This window comes from Oncorhynchus kisutch, linkage group LG12 (assembly GCF_002021735.2).
Source record: "Oncorhynchus kisutch isolate 150728-3 linkage group LG12, Okis_V2, whole genome shotgun sequence".
In the NCBI taxonomy this organism is placed as follows: domain Eukaryota; kingdom Metazoa; phylum Chordata; class Actinopteri; order Salmoniformes; family Salmonidae; genus Oncorhynchus; species Oncorhynchus kisutch.
In genome coordinates this window covers 50,859,222-50,878,797 of record NC_034185.2, presented here as the reverse complement: position 1 = coordinate 50,878,797, position 19,576 = coordinate 50,859,222, and the positions used below count along the sequence as shown (strand labels likewise).

Sequence of the window (19,576 nt, the reverse complement as noted above, 5' to 3'; positions counted from 1 at the left end):
GGTATATACTAAATGGCACCCTATCCCCTCTATAGTGTACTACTTTTCACCAGGGCCTAATAGAGCTCCTATTCACTTTAGGGAATAGTGTGCCTTTGTGGAAGCATTCATAATCAATCGATGGGATATATCATGCAGGGGTGACCAAGGGCTGTTACATACAGATATCTTCTACTGTAATCCTATAGTCAAACAGAGGGACGTCATGCTGGATAACGGTGACACGTGCAGAGGGCAACAGGATAAAACACATCCACAACTACATCGATAACACAACCATGGTCTATGGTGGACAAAATGCATTTTGAGATGGTCAACAGTAGTACACTACATAGGGAATGGCATGCCATTACATAATGTATTGTGATGTCTCATAAAGACCTACACGTACAGTAACAACACCATCACATAGTGAAGGGAACCAGGACAGGCGACAGAGAGACAGTTCGGGACAGAGAAAGACTGAATGGAACAACTACAGCAGCCGAAAACAGACAACGGGTATGTACCAAATGGCACCCTATTCCCTATACAGTGCGCTACTTTTCACCAGAGCAGTGGTCAACAGTAGGGCACTCTATAGGGAAAAGGGTGACAGTCGGGGCTGAACCAACAGAAGCAGTGATGAGGAGAAGCACCGACTCTACAGACAAGTGGAACACACAACGGGGGGGGAAAAAAAAGAGGTAAAGGAACTCACAGGAGCCTGGGAGGAGGAGGAAGAAGAAGAGGAGGAAGAGGAGAAGGAGGAAGCAGCGGGCTGCAGTCAGTCGGTAAAGAGCAGAGCCGTTACTCACTTAGGTGCATGGATCCCCCCTCCCGCCCCTCCCCCTCCGGCCGAGGCCGACGCCTTGCGCACCATCCGGTACTGCATCTCCGCTGCCGCCGCCGAAGAGTACGACAGAGACTTCCCCAGCGGCGGGGGGTGGGGGGAACGCGGGGGGTGCGTGGAGGGGGCCAGGGGGGTGTCCGTGGACCGGGTGCGGTACGGGTAGTGGTGGGGGGCGGCAGAGTCGGACAGGAGCGGGGGCCGGGAGAAGCGGGGGGGTCTGGAGCTGTGGCTGCTGTGGTGGTGGTGGTGGTGGTGATGATGGTGGTGGTGTGGGTGGGGGGGCTGGGGGGCCGCGGAGGAGGGAGGGGGCTGAGAGTGGTGGGAGTGGGGATGCGATTCCTGGAGATAGTGGGCGCGGTGTGGGGAGGAGAGGAGGGCTACGGAGGAGGCGGAGGGCTGGTGGAGCTCTGCGTCTCTCTGCTGGCTGAGCTGGGCCGACAGGTAGGGGGAGGAGTACCCCAGGATGGGGGGTGGTGCCGGGGTACGGTGGTGCCCGGGCGACATGTCGGGTGCGGCCGACTCAAAGTCGGGGCTCTCGGAGGGCGTGAGCAGGCTGTCGTACGATAGGCTGCCGTTGCGCGGAGGAGGCGTCTGATTGGCCAGGCTCTTGTAGCTCGTGGAGGTCGTTGCCTCGGAGACATGCGTCGCGTTGTGGGCGGAGCCAGAACGCACGCTGGAAGAATGGGAAGCACCTCCCCCTCCACCGGAGGATAGAACCGTTGGGTCTGAAAAGGAGGGGTAGGAACGTCCCCCTAGAGAGTAACCGGGGATACCGCCACCCCCTGACCCTGGTGCCCCCCCTCCTCCAGGTCTGTCTCCACCTCCCAATCCTCCTCCCCCTCTCTCCCCTGGGGCCTCTCTCCCATCCAGGCTGGGTTCAGAGCGGAAGCCAGGCTGCTGGCTGGACTGGAGCAGAGAAGACGACTCCTTCAGACTGTCCCCTCGACTCATCTGGTGGGGGGAGAGAGAGAGAGAGGGTGGGGTAGAGAGAGAGAGAGAGAGGGTGGGTGGGTAGGGTAGAAAGAGAGAGGGGGTGGGTAGGGTAGAGAGAGAGAGAGGGTAGGGTAGAGAGAGAGAGAGGGTAGGGTAGAGAGAGAGAGAGGGTAGGGTAGAGAGAGAGAGAGGGTAGGGTAGAGAGAGAGAGAGGGTAGGGTAGAGAGAGGGTAGGGTAGAGAGAGAGAGGGTGGGTAGGGTAGAGAGAGAGAGGGTGGGTAGGGTAGAGAGAGAGAGAGGGTGGGTAGGGTAGAGAGAGAGAGAGGGTGGGTAGGGTAGAGAGAGAGAGAGGGTGGGTAGGGTAGAGAGAGGGTGGGTGGGTAGGGTAGAGAGAGAGAGAGAGGGTGGGTGGGTAGGGTAGAGAGAGAGAGAGAGGGTGGGTGGGTAGGGTAGAGAGAGAGAGAGAGGGTGGGTAGGGTAGAGAGAGAGAGAGGGTGGGTAGGGTAGAGAGAGAGAGAGGGTGGGTGGGTAGGGTAGAGGGAGAGAGAGGGTGGGTAGGGTAGAGAGAGAGAGAGGGTGGGTAGGGTAGAGAGAGGGTGGGTAGGGTAGAGAGAGAGAGGGTGGGGTAGAGTAGAGAGAGAGAGAGGGTGGGGTAGAGAGAGAGGGTGGGGTAGAGAGAGAGAGGGGTAGAGAGAGAGGGTGGGGTAGAGAGAGAGCGTGGGGTAGAGAGAGAGCGTGGGGTAGAGAGAGAGCGTGGGGTAGAGAGAGAGCGAGAGAAAAGAAGAGCCAGAGGTAGAGAAAGAAAGAGGGAGAGAAGATAAAGTCATGTTAACTCTAACCTGGAATGAGAATTGGATGTCCAAATGTACAGACAAAGCACTAGACCAGCACCAATAAAACCACAGTGGGAAGAACAAGGCGAGACATAGGGGAAGGGAACAACTCTCAGGCCAGATGCATGGGCTTCACTATACACAAGGGGTCTGCTGCAGGGGGAAGAATATACAGGCCTACAACTTTTACAATGCCCACATGGCTTCTATAGCAGTATGTTATCTTTACAACACATAGGACAGAAGAGTCCCGCACCTTTAATAAAAAAATAAACACACACACACAGTATATATAGCCAGATGGCTGTGAGATAGGGGGGGGCAACATGTGTGCCCTGTGAGACAATAAGCTTGTGTCTCAAAATGGCACCCTAGTCCGCATTTAGTGCACTACTTTTGGGCCCACGGGGCTCTATATAGGGAATAGAGTGCCATTTGGGACTTAATGAAATGGATGTTGTTTGGGCAAACAGATAACACAGTTATAGAGCGAAACAACAATCTTCTCTCCCTGCTCCTGACAGAGCTCTTCTAACATATGGGCCGTGTCCCAAATGGCACCCTATTCCCTATATGGTGCACTGCTTTTGACCAGAGCCATATTGGGACCTGATCAAAAGTAGTGCACTATATAAAGGCAGGGATGGGCAACTTTGATGGGGGAGGGGGCCACAAGAAAATCTGAACTCATCACAAGGGCTCGCTGGTCTGCATATCCCCCCACGTTGCGAGCAAAACATTTTAGTAGCCCCCCCCCCCCCCCCCCCCTTGAGTTTTAAAGGAGGCTGGTGGTACCTTAATTGGGGAGGACGGGCTCATGGTAATGACTGGTGCAGAATCAGTGGAACGGGATCAAATACATGGTTTCCATGTGGTTGATGCCATCCCGTTTGCTCCGTTCCAGCCATTATCATGAGCCGTCCTCCCCTCAACAGCCTCCACTGATTTCTACTTATTTTGCCATGTGGCAGAGAGAGGTTTTTGCAATTTTAAATATGATATCTGAGTAACAAATAGCAATGGGGCCCCCCGGTCGGTAATTCGACTATGATAACAAGTTTAGATACCTGGCCGCATGACTAACGTAGCAATCTAAAACATTTTTGTTGGGCTAATTGACTGACTCTGTGACCGACTTTAACAAGAGAAACTGATGATGCACAACCACATTTAGAAACCTTGTGCATTCTAAACTCAGCAAAAAAAAAAGAAACGTCCCCTTTTTCAGGACCCTGTCGTAAAAATCCAAATAACTTCACAGATCTTCATTGTAAAGGATTTAAACACCATTTCCCATGCTTGTTCAATGAACCACAAACAATTAATGAACATGCACCCGTGGAACGTCGTTAAGACACTAACAGATTACAGACGGCAATTAAGGTCACAGTTATAAAAACTTAGGACACTAAAGAGGCCTTTCTACTGACTCTGAAAAACACCAAAAGAAAGATGCCCAGGTTCTCTGCTCATCTGCGTGAACGTGCCTTATGCATGCTGCAAGGAGGCATGAGGACTGCAGATGTGGCCAGGGCAAAAAATTGCAATGTCCGTACTGTGAGACGCCTAAGACAGCGCTACTGGGAGACAGGACTGACAGCTGATCTTCCTCGCAGTGGCAGACCACGTGTAACAACACCTGTACAGGATGGCAACAACCAACTGCCCGAGTTACACAAGGAACACACAATCCCTCCATCAGTGCTCAGACAGTCCAGCCTCTCTCAGCCTATTGCGGACAGAGGGCTTGTAGGCCTGTTGTAAGGCAGGTCCTCACCAGACATCCCCGGTAACAACATCACCTATGGGCACAAACCCACCGTCGCTGGACCAGACAGGACTGGCAAAAAGTGCTCTTCACTGACGAGTCGTGGTTTTGTCTCACCAGGGGCGATGGTCGGATTTGCGTTTATCGTCGAATGAATGAGCTTTACACTGAGGCCCGTACTCTGGAGCGCGATTGATTTGGAGGTGGAGGGTCCGTCCTGGTCTGGGGCGGTGTGTCACAGCATCATTGGACTGAACTTGTTGTCATTGCAGGCAATCTCAATGCTGGGCGTTACAGGGAAGACATCCTCCTCCCTCATGTGGTACCCTTCCTGCAGGCTCATCCTGACATGACACTCCAGCATGACAATGCCACCAGCCGTACTGCTCGTTCTGTGCGTGATTTCCTGCAAGACAGGAATGTCAGTGTTCTGCCATGGCCAGCGAAGAGCCCGGATCTCAATCCCATTGAGCACGTCTGGGACCTGTTGGATCGGAGGGTGAGGGCTAGGGCCATTCCCGCCAGAAATTTCTGGGAACTTGCAGGTGCCTTGGTGGAAGAGTGGGGTAACATCTCACAGCAAGAACTGGCAAATCTGGTGCAGTCCATGAGGAGGAGACGCACTCCAGTACTTAATGCAGCTGGTGGCCACACCAGATACTGACTGTTACTTTAGATTTTGACCTCACCTTTGTTCAGGGACACATTATTCAATTTCTGTTAATCAAATGTCTGTGGAACTTGTTCAGTATATGTCTCAGGTGTTGAATCTTGTTATGTTCATACAAATATTTACACATTAAGTTTGCTGAAAATAAACACAGTTTACAGTGAGAGGACGTTTATTTTTTTGCTGAGTTTACTATTCTAACTCTCAACAGTAAGTTGAGACCCAGACAGAGTTCCCCAAAAAAACAAATACAAATATTTATTTTATTGTTCCCTTCAAAAAGGCCTGCGGCTGCCAGTTGCTCTTTCCCGTTATAGGGGATAGGGTGCCATTTTTTGACACAAGCACAGTTTTGGTTGTATTGAGCCCAAAGGAGGCTCGTGCGACCCTGCCTGTTCGACTCTGCCTGTTCGACTGTGCACCTTGATGCCCTCTTGTGGAGAAAACGTCAAACAGCAGCTGGGCCATTGACGGTCCACTGTGTGATTCCAGAATTGATTTAAGTGAATTATGATCAGATTGTGTGACATATAGGAAGCATACCGTACATGTAAAATAGGTCAAATAAAAATGTAATAATATGTTAATTAACTTCCACAAAACTTTTCTACAACAAGAAATTGCTAGGGGAGAATCTTTTACACAACACTGTGGGGAAAGCGTTCGGCTAAAAGACGACACACAAGGTTGGGTAACAAGAAAAAAAGCACAGACACTCAAACTAAAGAAAATAGTCCAACATTCACTTACTGATACTGTTCAACTGAAAGCCACTGAATAACCAATCAAAAGGCAGGAAAAGAAGCCACGAGTAAAAACAGAGATGCATTAACAAATCATAACAAAATCAAACGATTAAGGACAGATAGGCAAGCAGCCAACGGAGATGTAAAATATAAATCTGAGTCAGAGAGAACAATGTGTGTGCCACCGAAGTAGTGTGATATGCATCCTACCTCGCACAGCATTTACACAGTCTTTCACACAGAGACACACAGTCTTCCACGGTCACTTTATGCGCGAGCTAGTTGGTTGGCATCAAAGACAGTGTGTGTTTGTTACCTGGTTGGCGTAGGCATGGGTAAGGGCAGTGTGGTTCTTTCCTGGACTGCTATAGGTCGGCCTGTATTTATACATGGTGGGTGTGGGCGGGGCTTTGTTCAGAAGACTACTCTCTGTGGGGAGAGAGGGACAAATAAATTAACTCAGGTACATAATTGTTATCATAGGTAAAACTTTCTTTTCTTTTATCAGCTAAGTTGACTGATAACACACTGATTCACAGCCACAACCTGGGTCATGTTCATTAGGCACCAAACGGAAGGAAACAAACAGGGAGGGACAACCTGACCATGTCCAACAGCAAACCGCTTGCTTACCTTTTTCCATTGCAAAACGTTTTCCTACTGGTGTGTAGTAATGAGTACAACTCTGGTGAACGTACCCTCTGTGTGTTGTCCCTGGTGGCCTCTGGACAGGGCGGGGTACCTGAGCTCCGGTTTGGGAGGAGGAGGGGGCTCCGCATCGCACGACTGACTCTCCATCATCTCCAGACTACTCTTAGACTGCGAGGGAGAGAAGCAAACAGAGAAAATGAATGACATTAAATAGAATAAATGTCAAAGTCTATACAACCCAGTGTAGTGGCAGACTGGAAACTGGAGAGCATTAACTATACACAATGCTGAGAGCAAGAAGGAGCCATGAACATACAGATCGTGTGTGTGTGCATGTGTAAATGCGTCTACATGGGTCTTTGTCGCGTTATACCCGGTGGAGGTCTCCGTGGATACCGTTGTCGAGGACCTTGGCGGCCAGCTGGGTGTCAGTGAGCTGTGGCCGGAGGAACGGAGGCTGGACAACCACACTGTGAGGCTTCCTCTTCCTCCCCAGGTACCTGATGAAGACCAAATCAAATCATGTTGTTTAAAAGCACAAGGAGGAAGAGGAGGAGGGTGAGAAGAGGGTAGCTGATGGAGAGGGGGAGGGACAGGAGGGAGAAAGAGTAGTAAGCGAAGGAACGGATGAGGGAGAGCAAGAAGAAGATGAGGAGGATGAAGAGGACCCATTGAGTTCGAGGACTCATCTTTGGATCTGTGCCATTATGGCACCTGTGACAGCATCTCCATTTAAAAGTAGTCACTTTTCTTAATTAGTGATTTGAAAATCAGTTATTGTGGCCACTAGATGTCAGTGTTCTATCTTTAACCCCATTTTCAACCAAAGGCAACCCAATTTGAAGAAAACAACGCTCTAGTCATTGGCTGATTGCTCCCAACCCATAGCAAATCCCACCCAGTTGACTACTTTTTTAAAAAGGCAGAAGCCCTCAATTGGAAATGTCCAGGCTAAAAACGGGTTGTATCCATCTAGAGTCCTCTATCCAGCTCTAAGAGGACCTAGTCTCGGTCATCAATCAAACCCCTAATAGCATGCAGGGGTGACAGCAGCTCAAAACACTGTTTGAACTGATAGTAATGCAACACTAATAACATACTGTAAAACCATAGACAATGATGAGAGAGAGAGAGAGAGTGAGTGAGAGAGACCTGGGCGCTTGGGAGCTGCAGAGCACGTGAGAAACGTTCTTCCAACAGCCATTAGTGAAAGGGTTCACTCCTCCCCTAAACTTCCCCGTCACCTGGGAGAGAGAGAGACAGGAGAAAGAGAGAGAGAGCACAAATGGAGAAAGAAAGAGCGAGAGAGAACAATAGAGAAGGTTATTCATTCCCCTCAAGACATCCTCCATTCATCAACACAACAGATTTAAAGTGAAAATATCAGACATGGAGAGTCATATAAAAGAGGGAGATAAATGGAGGGAGGGATGAGAGAGAGGACGACAGAGGATTATTCTCTCTCCGTGATGAGATTATGACCTGTATGTTTTCATACTGGGACGAAGGGGGGGGGTCACATTTTCGAGGATGATCATGGGGCTGTTGTTGAGATTAAATGTTTTGGGCCTTTAAGAACGACGTCAACACAAGCCAACGGTTTAGATCTCAGACAACAACAACAACGTCAGATAAGAGGGTGCGATTGTTTGGGACGGTTGGGCGGAGTGTTGGATCTGATGCTAGCAAGGGGTCTACATGGCTTTCCAGGGAGAAGAATGGGCAGGAATAAGGAGACAACTCCTTTTCTGTAAGCATGTCATTGCACTGCTTACGCCCGCTGTATCCTGCGTACATCACAAATAAACATTGATTAGATTTAACGTTGAGCTCCGTCTCTGTTCTCAAGGGGTGTGCAGTATTTTTTTGTGGTAAGCATCTCTCATTATTTACGTGATGACAGCTAATCTTTGCAATTGCAGGTCAAATTCTAGTCCAGGAGGCTGCCAGCCGTGCTTAAATTTGTAAATCGGGAGGTGCCAAAACAAAAAGTGAGCGCGAGAGGGGGGGGACCTGCCTTCTGTCTGTACTGGGTCTGAAGTTCAAATGTATGCAGATGATACAGTGATATGTGCATGCAAAGAGCAAACAACAAGCTGCACAAGAACTCACTACTGTAATGGTCCAGGTTACAAAGTGGCTCAGTGACTCGTGTTTGCATCTCAATGTGAAAAAAACTGTTTGCATGTTCTTCACAAAGAGGGCAACAGATGCTACTGAGCCAGATGTCTATGTGTCAGGGGAGAAGCTCCAGGTGGTATCCGATTTTAAGTACCTTGGCATCATACTTGATTCCAACCTCTCTTTTAAAAAGCATGTGAAAAAGGTAATTCAAATAACCAAATTCAACCTAGCTAATTTCCGATTTATACGAAATTGTTTGACTACAGAGGTAGCAAAACTGTACTTCAAATCTATGATACTCCCCCACTTAACATACTGCTTGACTAGTTGGGCCCAAGCTTGCTGTACAACATTAAAACCTATTCAGTCTGTCTATAAACAGGCTCTCAAAGTGCTTGATAGGAAGCCCAATAGCCATCATCATTGTCACATCCTTAGAAAGCATGAGCTCTTGAGTTGGGAAAATCTTGTGCAATACACCGACGCATGTCTTGTATTCAAGATCCTCAATGGCCTGGCTCCCCCTCCACTCAATATTTTTGTTAAACAGAAAACCCAGACATATGGCAGCAGATCCACAAGGTCTGCCATGAGAGGTGACTGTATAGTTCCCCTAAGGAAAAGCACCTTTAGTAAATCTGCATTCTCTGTGAGAGCTTCCCATGTCTGGAATACACTGCCATCAGACACACATAACTGCACCACATATCACACTTTCACAAAATGCTTGAAGACATGGCTAAAGGTGTGTTGCCACTCTCCATGTTGTCTGTTGTCTGTAGCTTGTGAGGTGTGGAAACACTTTGTTGCTTTTATGAATTTTGTCTTGCTGCTTTTTGTTTTATGCTGCTCTGTCTGTATGCTACGTCTTGCTTGTCCTATGTTGCTCTGTCTGTATGCTACGTCTTGCTTGTCCTATGTTGCTATGTCTTGCTTGTTCTATGTTGCTATTGTCTATATTGTAATTGTTTTTAATAACCTGCCCAGGGACTGCGGTTGAAAATTAGCCGGTTGGCTAAAACCGGCACTTTTACTGAACTGTTGATTAATGTGCACTGTCCCTGTAAAAATAAAAATAAACTCAAACTCAAACCTGGGGAGCTCAGCTACCGGATCGCATGATAACGAAGTGAATCTAGCATTGCATGCATATCGTCGCATTGTTGTGAAATTGTTACGACATTACAACACAAGCATTTCGCTACGTTCGCGATAACATCTGCTAGACACGTGTAGGTGACCAATAAAATGTGATTTGATTTAAGCAGTGGCACAGAGCAGTAGAGTAGAGGCACTTACAGAAGGTGCACCACATTGGGGTACATTTATTTAGTAGCCTAGGGTCCGGGGGTAAATATGGCCTTTTGTAAAAACGCATTTCATGCAATTCTACATCATCTGACATGACTGGAGACCGGCAGAATTTGTTTTAACTCCGCTCAAATGAAATGACGGGCTTACTTTGACACTCACAAACTGAGACTCTTAAAAATCAATAAAAAACGACCTGGTCTTGAATCCATCAATAGCCTAGAGGTCTAGGTGTGTGGAGACGCATATTGTAGGAGGAAATTACCGTCCTAAAAATGCTTTCCAGTGTCACCCGATGACGCGCAGCTCGCTCACCGGCGACGGCCGATGCGTTGGTGCCAAAAGCCTATTTTGTTTTTAAAACAATATTTGGAAGCCGATCAAACATTTTGTTCGCCTAGAGCAGACAGATCAAGAGTATTGTCTTTTCAGCAGGAACCATTTGCATTCCAACCCGTTTTGTCTGGCATGCTGCTCACCGACCGATTTGCCGCGCGTTCCCGACTGTAGGCTGTGTCTTGTTATTGGGATACACTCAATCCACAGCTAGGTCATTGTTTCAAAGAAGCTACTGACCCTCTGTGGCTAAATTCTAGGCCTAAACATGGTGTAGTAGTCTATTCTGAATGATTTAATTGATTTCTGACAGACAGCAGTAACACTAACTTTGGCTAATGTATTTCAATCTATGAAGGGTGTTGCAGCTCCTCCAGAACCCTTTGCTATGGTTCTATAAATAAATGATGAAGTGCAACTCTGGAGGGACGAGAGTTGCAGGCTCACGTCTAGCAGAGCAAAGAGAGATCTTGGAAAGGGGAATGTCATTCTAGTTCTGTGAGAGTTTCAAGCGTGCTACTCATACAGCCACGCGTTGGGTCTCAAACGCGGGTTACAGGAGGACAATTCACCAAGAGGCAACTCGAAATGACACTTTGGCTGCTTTTATTCACATTTTTACATTGAAAAAAAGCGAAATTTCTTGAGCCACAAAGAGATACCGGATCCGGCCAAATAGGTTTCCCGGAACGAAACAGTCCAAAACAGAGAGGTGTTGGATCCCGTTTCCCGGCAGGAACCCGGCTCAAATTAAGCACTGGCTGCCAGCTTTTGTTCCAGCATCTTGGCCATTAGGACATTTCTGACAGAGGTAAAAGCACTTTGAAAACTACAGTTGTACCTATTAGTTCACCAACTAATAGGTACAACTGTAGTTTTCAAAGTGCTTTTACCTCTGTCAGAAATGTCCTAATGGCCAAGATGCTGGAACAATCATTCATTCCTGGTGTGTGTGTTGTACCTGTTAGTTGGTGGTTCATTCCTGGTGTGTGTGTGTGTGTGTTGTACCTGTTAGTTGGTGGTTCATTCCTGGTGTGTGTGTGTGTGTGTGTGTGTTGTACCTGTTAGTTGGTGGTTCATTCCTGGTGTGTGTGTTGTACCTGTTAGTTGGTGGTTCATTCCTGGTGTGTGTGTGTTGTACCTGTTAGTTGGTGGTTCATTCCTGGTGTGTGTGTGTTGTACCTGTTAGTTGGTGGTTCATTCCTGGTGTGTGTGTGTTGTACCTGTTAGTTGGTGGTTCATTCCTGGTGTGTGTGTGTTGTACCCGTTAGTTGGTGGTTCATTCCTGGTGTGTGTGTGTTGTACCCGTTAGTTGGTGGTTCATTCCTGGAGTGTGTGTGTTGTACCTGTTAGTTGGTGGTTCATTCCTGGAGTGTGTGTGTTGTACCTGTTAGTTGGTGGTTCATTCCTGGTGTGTGTGTGTGTGGTACCTGTTAGTTGATGGTTCATTCCTGGTGTGTGTGTGTGGTACCTGTTCGTTGGTGGTCCGTCCCCGGGCCACCAGTACCATGTGGAAGCCAGTGAGACCAGCCACCGGGATGAAGAAGAGACCAGCCACACACATCACTGCCATACTGAGAGACCAGCGGTTGAGGAGAGAACAGAGACACCAACTAACACACTTAGGGGCTGCGTGCCAAATGGCACCCTATTCCTTACATAGTGCACCAGGCTAACACTTCCCAAATGTGTTGAAAATTAAACACCTATAGAAGCACGCCGCCCGACAGATGGAAACACAGTCATCTACCGCCCCAAAACACACACACACGAAAACAACCTATACATCCAACCACACCCTCTCGCAACAACACACACACTCACACGAACCAACCTACACATCCAACCACACCCTCTCGCAACAAAACACACACACTCACTAACCCCCCCCCCCCCCCCCCCCCCCCCCCCCCCTCCCCCCAAGAACCCAGACTCATTCCAACACCTAAGTACAGGATACGTGACGGCAGAGTGGACCCTGTCCAGCTGCTGTGTGTGGTAGAGGACGTAGAGCAGGCCGAAGCCAAACACTCCCATGATGTGGACCGTCAGGGACAGCAGGAACAGGAAGAAGTAGCGGTAGTTCCTCCGGCCGATACAGTTGTTCACCCACGGGCAGTGGTGGTCAAAGTCCTGGAGGGGGGAGAGAGGGGGGGGGACAGGAGTAAAGGGCAAGTTAGAGCCATTTGTACAAAGTTAAAGGGACAGTGGGAGATTTGGTGCTGGTGTATGTTTGTGTGTGACACTGACAGGAGAATTAAGCTGAGGGCTCATTCCAACAGAGGTTTGTTCAAAGGCATCTCTCCAACCCTGTCCTTGGAGAACTACCCTCCTGTAGGTTTAACTCCAACCCTGTTCTGGGAGAACTACCCTCCTGTAGGTTAAACTCCAACCCCGTTCCTGGAGAACTACCCTCCTGTAGGTTAACTCCAACCCCGTTCCTGGAGAACTACCCTCCTGTAGGTTAACTCCAACCCTGTTCCTGGAGAACTACCCTCCTGTAGGTTAACTCCAACCCCGTTCCTGAAGAACTTCCCTGTAGGTTAATGTGTGTGTGCGTACCTCCACACAGTTGTCACACACAGAGCAGTGTGAGCAGCGGGGCGGTCTGTAGAAGCGGCAGGTGGAACACCATTTCATCCTGACCTGGATGCCTCGGATCTCCACCGTCTTATAAAGCGGAGCGCGGAAATCATCCTCCTTGTCCTCATCCTCATCCGCTGGAGCAACCCACACACACACTGTTAGTACACTAGCATGAACATCCCCCTTACTAGATCTGCATGAACATCCCCCCTTACTAGATCTGCATGAACATCCCCCCTTACTAGATCTGCATGAACATCCCCCCTTACTAGATCAGCATGAACATCCCTCTACTAGATCAGCATGAACATCCCCCTTACTAGATCAGCATGAACATCCCCCTTACTAGATCAGCATGAACATCCCCCTTACTAGATCAGCATAAACATCCCCCTTACTAGATCAGCATAAACATCCCCCCTTACTAGATCAGCATAAACATCCCCCCTTACTAGATCAGCATAAACATCCCCCCCTTACTAGATCAGCATGAACATCCCCCCTTACTAGATCAGCATGAACATCCCCCCTTACTAGATCAGCATGAACATCCCCCTTTACTAGATCAGCATGAACATCCCCCTTACTAGATCAGCATGAACATCCCCCCTTACTAGATCAGCATGAACATCCCCCCCTTACTAGATCAGCATGACATCCCAGAACATCCCCCCTTACTAGATCAGCATGAACATCCCCCCTTACTAGATCAGCATGAACATCCCCCCTTACTAGATCAGCATGAACATCCCCCTTACTAGATCAGCATGAACATCCCCCCTTACTAGATCAGCATGAACATCCCCCTTACTAGATCAGCATGAACATCCCCCCTTACTAGATCAGCATGAACATCCCCCTTACTAGATCAGCATGAACATCCCCCCTTACTAGATCAGCATGAACATCCCCCCTTACTAGATCAGCATGAACATCCCCCCTTACTAGATCAGCATGAACATCCCCCCTTACTAGATCAGCATGAACATCCCCCCTTACTAGATCAGCATGAACATCCCCCCTTACTAGATCAGCATGAACATCCCCCCTTACTAGATCAGCATGAACATCCCCCCTTACTAGATCAGCATGAACATCCCCCCTTACTAGATCAGCATGAACATCCCCCCTTACTAGATCAGCATGAACATCCCCCCTTACTAGATCAGCATGAACATCCCCCCTTACTAGATCAGCATGAACATCCCCCCTTACTAGATCAGCATGAACATCCCCCCTTACTAGATCAGCATGAACATCCCCCCTTACTAGATCAGCATGAACATCCCCCCTTACTAGATCAGCATGAACATCCCCCCTTACTAGATCAGCATGAACATCCCCCCTTACTAGATCAGCATGAACATCCCCCCTTACTAGATCAGCATGAACATCCCCCCTTACTAGATCAGCATGAACATCCCCCCTTACTAGATCAGCATGAACATCCCCCCTTACTAGATCAGCATGAACATCCCCCCTTACTAGATCAGCATGAACATCCCCCCTTACTAGATCAGCATGAACATCCCCCCTTACTAGATCAGCATGAACATCCCCCCTTACTAGATCAGCATGAACATCCCCCCTTACTAGATCAGCATGAACATCCCCCTTACTAGATCAGCATGAACATCCCCCTTACTAGATCAGCATGAACATCCCCCCTTACTAGATCAGCATGAACATCCCCCCTTACTAGATCAGCATGAACATCCCCCCTTACTAGATCAGCATGAACATCCCCCCTTACTAGATCAGTATAAACATCCCCCCTTACTAGATCAGCATAAACATCCCCCCTTACTAGATCAGCATAAACATCCCCCCTTACTAGATCAGCATAAACATCCCCCCTTACTAGATCAGTAAGGTTGTGCCGTGGCGGAGATCTTTGTGGGCTATACTCAGCCTTGTCTCAGGATGGTAAGTTGGTGGTTGAAGATATCCCTCTAGTGGTGTGGGGGCTGTGCTTTGGCAAAGTGGGTGGGGTTATATCCTTCCTGTTTGGCCCTGTCCGGGGGTGTCCTCGGATGGGGCCACAGTGTCTCCTGACCCCTCCTGTCTCAGCCTCCAGTATTTATGCTGCAGTAGTTTATGTGTCGGGGGGCTGGGGTCAGTTTGTTATATCTGGAGTACTTCTCCTGTCCTATTCGGTGTCCTGTGTGAATCTAAGTGTGCGTTCTCTAATTCTCTCCTTCTCTCTTTCTTTCTCTCTCTCGGAGGACCTGAGCCCTAGGACCATGCCCCAGGACTACCTGACATGATGACTCCTTGCTGTCCCCAGTCCACCTGGCCATGCTGCTGTTCCAGTTTCAACTGACCTGAGCCCTAGGACCATGCCCCAGGACTACCTGACATGATGACTCCTTGCTGTCCCCAGTCTACCTGGCCATGCTGCTGCTCCAGTTTCAACTTCCACCTGACTGTGCTGCTGCTCTAGTTTCAACTGTTCTGCCTTATTATTATTCGACCATGCTGGTCATTTATGAACATTGAACATCTTGACCATGTTCTGTTATAATCTCCACCCGGCACAGCCAGAAGAGGACTGGCCACCCCACATAGCCTGGTTCCTCTCTAGGTTTCTTCCTAGGTATTGGCCTTTCTAGGGAGTTTTTCCTAGCCACTGTGCTTCTCCACCTGCATTGCTTGCTGTTTGGGGTTTTAGGCTGGGTTTCTGTACAGCACTTTGAGATATCAGCTGATGTACGAAGGGCTATATAAATAAATTTGATTTGATTTGATTTGATATAAACATCCCCCCCTTACTAGATCAGTATAAACATCTCCCCCTTACTAGACCAGCATGAACATCCCCCCTTACTAGATCAGCATGAACATCCCCCCTTACTAGATCAGCATGAGCATCCCCCCTTACTAGATCAGCATGAACATCCCCCCTTACTAGATCAGCATGAACATCCCCCCTTACTAGATCAGCATGAACATCACACACACACACCCCAATGCTATACTACACTGCATTGGCAGGAGACAGTCATACAGAGAGTTTGCAGAGAGCATGAGATGGAAGAGGCTGGTGTTGTTATACATCTGTGCAACACACACACACACCTCTGGGGAAGATGCCCGGGTCCATGAAGGTGGCCATGCAGAAGTTGGCAAGGACAAACAGGAAGATGACACCGTTGTAGATCGGCACGGCAACCGAGAACTGCTCCGACAGCCATGGACACCTGAAAGCGAGAGGGAGGGAGAAGAAGAGGGTTTAAAGAAGTTAGCTCAACTATCGTTATCCATAACAAGAACCACAGCTTCCTCTGAACACCTCAATAAAAGGAAGGAATAGCATGGTAGCATTGTTGACAGTAAGCTCCCATCTATGAATTTCAGAGGGGTTACATTTGTCCTGCCCCATCTTTCAGCTTCGTAGCAAACCAAGTGGCAGGGCTGCCCTTTTGGTGTGCTTTTCTGGAAATCTTTTAATGAAGGAGTGTGCCCTTAAAAGCAGTGTTTTTGACAGGGAGGGCAGTGGCACTACAGGACAGCTTGTCTCATTGCCATGGGAATGGGGTGACCCACATGTCGCATGGACAATGGGACAACACCCTGAAAGAGAGAGAGAGAGAGTTCATGCTAGGTTTAGCAAAGACTGCATTTGTCTAGTGAATAAAGCACTTTCGGATTAAACCGAGTTGAGCAAATTCAGAGGGAGACGGATAGGGGGAAAAAAAGAGCGAGAGGATGAGATAGATATAGAAGGACAGGGACAGAGAGAGAGAAGGACAGCTCTTTATTAAGGGTGACAGATGCTGGCCTATTTCCCTCGGTTCCAGCATGGTGGTGGTGGTTGTTGTTGTTGTCTGGAGTAGAGCTATGAACTGACAGGAGACGACCTCCACACACACACCCTGACGTTGAGCTGTCCTGTCTATCCTACTCTGCACTACTACTGTCATACACTCAATATGTGTGTGAGTGAGTGAGTGAGAGAGCGCTGAGGAATATGTTGAGTAGACAGAGATAGAAATGTGCTCATCTGTGGGGACACAAATGCGCGCACAGGAACACTACCTGATCTAACGAGCACACGAGGGGACAGCTTTATTACAGGCCATAGTGTCTCGGTCTTCATCTCCCCCATAGAAACAACAGTGACAGCACCGTCAACAACAACGGAAGGGATCTGTTGCAGCTCTGTAGAAGCCTGGGTCTGTACTTTGTCAATGGTAGGTTACAGGGGGGGGGACTTTTTGGGGAGATTCACCTACTGCTCACCTCTTGGCCTCAGTACAGTAGACATTGACCCTTTCTCTCTCAGCTCATTCACTGTCAAGCCGCTAGCACCTCTGTCTGATCACAGCCAAATTACATTGTTCCTCAAAAGAACAGACATGGAAACAACCAGATATTTACAGCCCAGTAAGCTGCACAACATCAGACATTCATACAGATGGGCCCAAAACAGCACAGAATAATACCAGAAAGCAACCTGGAACCAAAACATCCAAACACTCTTAGATAACTTTCTGGATACCACAGTGAAGAAGGCATCAATCTGGCAGAACAAAACATCAACTATATATTCAGGCAAATGGCAAAAGAAGCACAATTGAAATGGATTAAAAAAAACAAAAGACCACAGATGACAACTGGTTTGATGCAGTGTGTAAAATTATAAGGAAAAAACTTAGAACACTATCCAACCACTATCCAACCAAAAGCACAGAGACCCAAATAATGGTGAATTACACCTTCATTACTGTGAGACTTTAAAACACTATAAAACGTACACTCAGAACCAAAAGAGCACAGTACAACAGCAAGCAGCTGACACTAATTGAGGAGTCCATAAACACAAACAACTTCTGTCAGGAATTAGCGATACAAAATGGTGACATATGGACAACCCATTTTAAAACACTCTACAACACCGTTCAAATTGACACAAACGCAGAACAATGCCAAATTCATGAGAAGTTGAATGAAAGGACAATCAAAATCCATTGGACTCCCCATTTACTGACCAGGAGCTCTAAGAAACTTCAGGCTCTCAAATTTAAAAAAGCATGTGGACCTGATGGCATCCTAAATGAGATGCTCAAACTCACTAGTGCAAAATCTCAATTGGCTATATTAAAACTGTTTAATTTGATCCTGAGTGTAGGTTATTTTCCTGACATCTGGAATCAAGGACTCATAACCCTAATATTTAAAAACGGAGACAAATTTGACCCTAACAATTACAGAGGAATGTGTGTGAACAGTAACCTGGGGAAGGTTTTCTGTAGTTCTAAACTTCTTTAATAAGCACAATGTCTTGAGTAAAAGCCAAATTGGATTTATACCAAAACATCGCACAACTGATCATATTTACACCCTACGCACCCTGATAGATAAACATGTCCACCAAAATAATACCAAAATATACACTTCCTTTATCGACTTCCAAAAAGCATTTGATTCTATTAGGCATACAGGACTGTTCTACAAAGTTATTGAAAGTGGTGTAGGGGGTAAAACATGACATAATTAAATCAATGTATACTGGCAATACGTGCAGCATTAAAATTGGCAAGAAAAGAACAGAATTCTTTAACCAGGGGCGGGGCCTTCGCCAGGGTTGCAATCTGAGCCCTGCAGTCTTCAATATTTACATCAACGAATTGGCCACTATTCTAGAAAAATCCTCAGCCCCTGGTGTTAGTCTCCACAATTCAGAAGTCAAATGCCTACTCCTCGCAGATGACCTATGCCTGCTGTCTCCCACAGCACATGGCCTACAGCAGAACCTGGACCTGCTAGAGCAGTACTGCCAGACCTGGGCCCTGGCAGTAAAACCCCAAAAAGACTAAAATAATGATTTTCCAGAGAAGATCCAGATCTCAGGAAATTAGACCAAAGTTCTCAATTGGTACAAAATATATAGAGTACTGCACACACTACAATTACTTAGGTTTTAAAATAAGCTCAACTGGACACCTTAATGAGGCAGTGAATGAACTGAGAGAGAAAGTACCATTAATAAGCGCATTCAAATTTAAATACCTATTAAAATTTGGCTAAAACTAATTGAATATGTCATTGAACCAATTGCACTCTATGGCAGCGAGGTGTGGGGTCCACTTGCAAAACAAGATTTCATCAAATGGGACAAACACCCCATTGAAACCCAGCATGCAGAGTTCTGTAAGATTCTCCTACATGTCCAGAGGAAAACTACAAACAATGCATGCAGGGCAGAATTAGACCAATATCCACTAATAATAAAAACTAAAAACAGAGAAATTAAGTTTTAGAAACATCTAAAATACAGTGACCCCCCTTTCATATCACTACCAAGCCCTGCAATGCCAAGAGCTGAGCAAAGAAAAGAGTCCCCTCATCCAGCTTGTCCTGGGGCTGAGTTCACAAACCTGTTCTACTAACACACTGAAGCCTCAGGACCAGAACATCCAATCAATCAGGATAAAACAAATTACAACACAGTCAAAACAAAACTATATTGCTTATTGGGAAACACAAGCACAAACACAGAGCAAAATGCAGTGCTATCTGGCCCTAAATCGACAGTAAACCGTGGCTAACTATTTGACCATGGTTACTGATCAAAACCTTAGAAAAACCTTGACAAAGTACAGGCTCAGTGAGCACAGCCTTGCCATTGAGAAGGGTAGACACAGGAAAACCTGGCTCCCTGTAGAGGAAAGGCTGTGCAACCACTGCACAACAGCAGAACCTGAGACAGAGCTGCATTTCCTGACTAAATGTCAAAAATATAAAACAATTAGAGTGTTATTTCCCCAAATTTGAAACCCTTAT

At 47.4% G+C, this 19,576-nt stretch overlaps 1 protein-coding gene across 2 annotated transcripts in view; it reads right to left on the bottom strand.

Annotated features, from left to right (window-relative positions):
* The window catches only part of LOC109900437 (palmitoyltransferase ZDHHC5), a 36,955-nt gene that overhangs the window by 2,383 nt on the left and 14,996 nt on the right, over positions 1–19,576 (bottom strand). The window contains exons 3-11 of one of the 2 annotated variants that reach the window (XR_004211998.1): positions 15,869–15,990; positions 12,767–12,924; positions 12,165–12,337; positions 11,676–11,778; positions 7,586–7,677; positions 6,807–6,933; positions 6,481–6,601; positions 6,099–6,211; positions 701–1,783 (exon numbers count right to left, since the gene is read on the bottom strand). Coding sequence is in view for 1 of the 2 variants with exons in the window: in XM_031837776.1 (XP_031693636.1) it covers positions 798–1,783; positions 6,099–6,211; positions 6,481–6,601; positions 6,807–6,933; positions 7,586–7,677; positions 11,676–11,778; positions 12,165–12,337; positions 12,767–12,924; positions 15,869–15,990 (1,995 nt within the window). In the remaining variant the exon portion in view is untranslated. The remainder of the gene's footprint in view (positions 1–700; positions 1,784–6,098; positions 6,212–6,480; positions 6,602–6,806; positions 6,934–7,585; positions 7,678–11,675; positions 11,779–12,164; positions 12,338–12,766; positions 12,925–15,868; positions 15,991–19,576) is intronic. The other variant, XM_031837776.1, reaches the window with a different exon arrangement.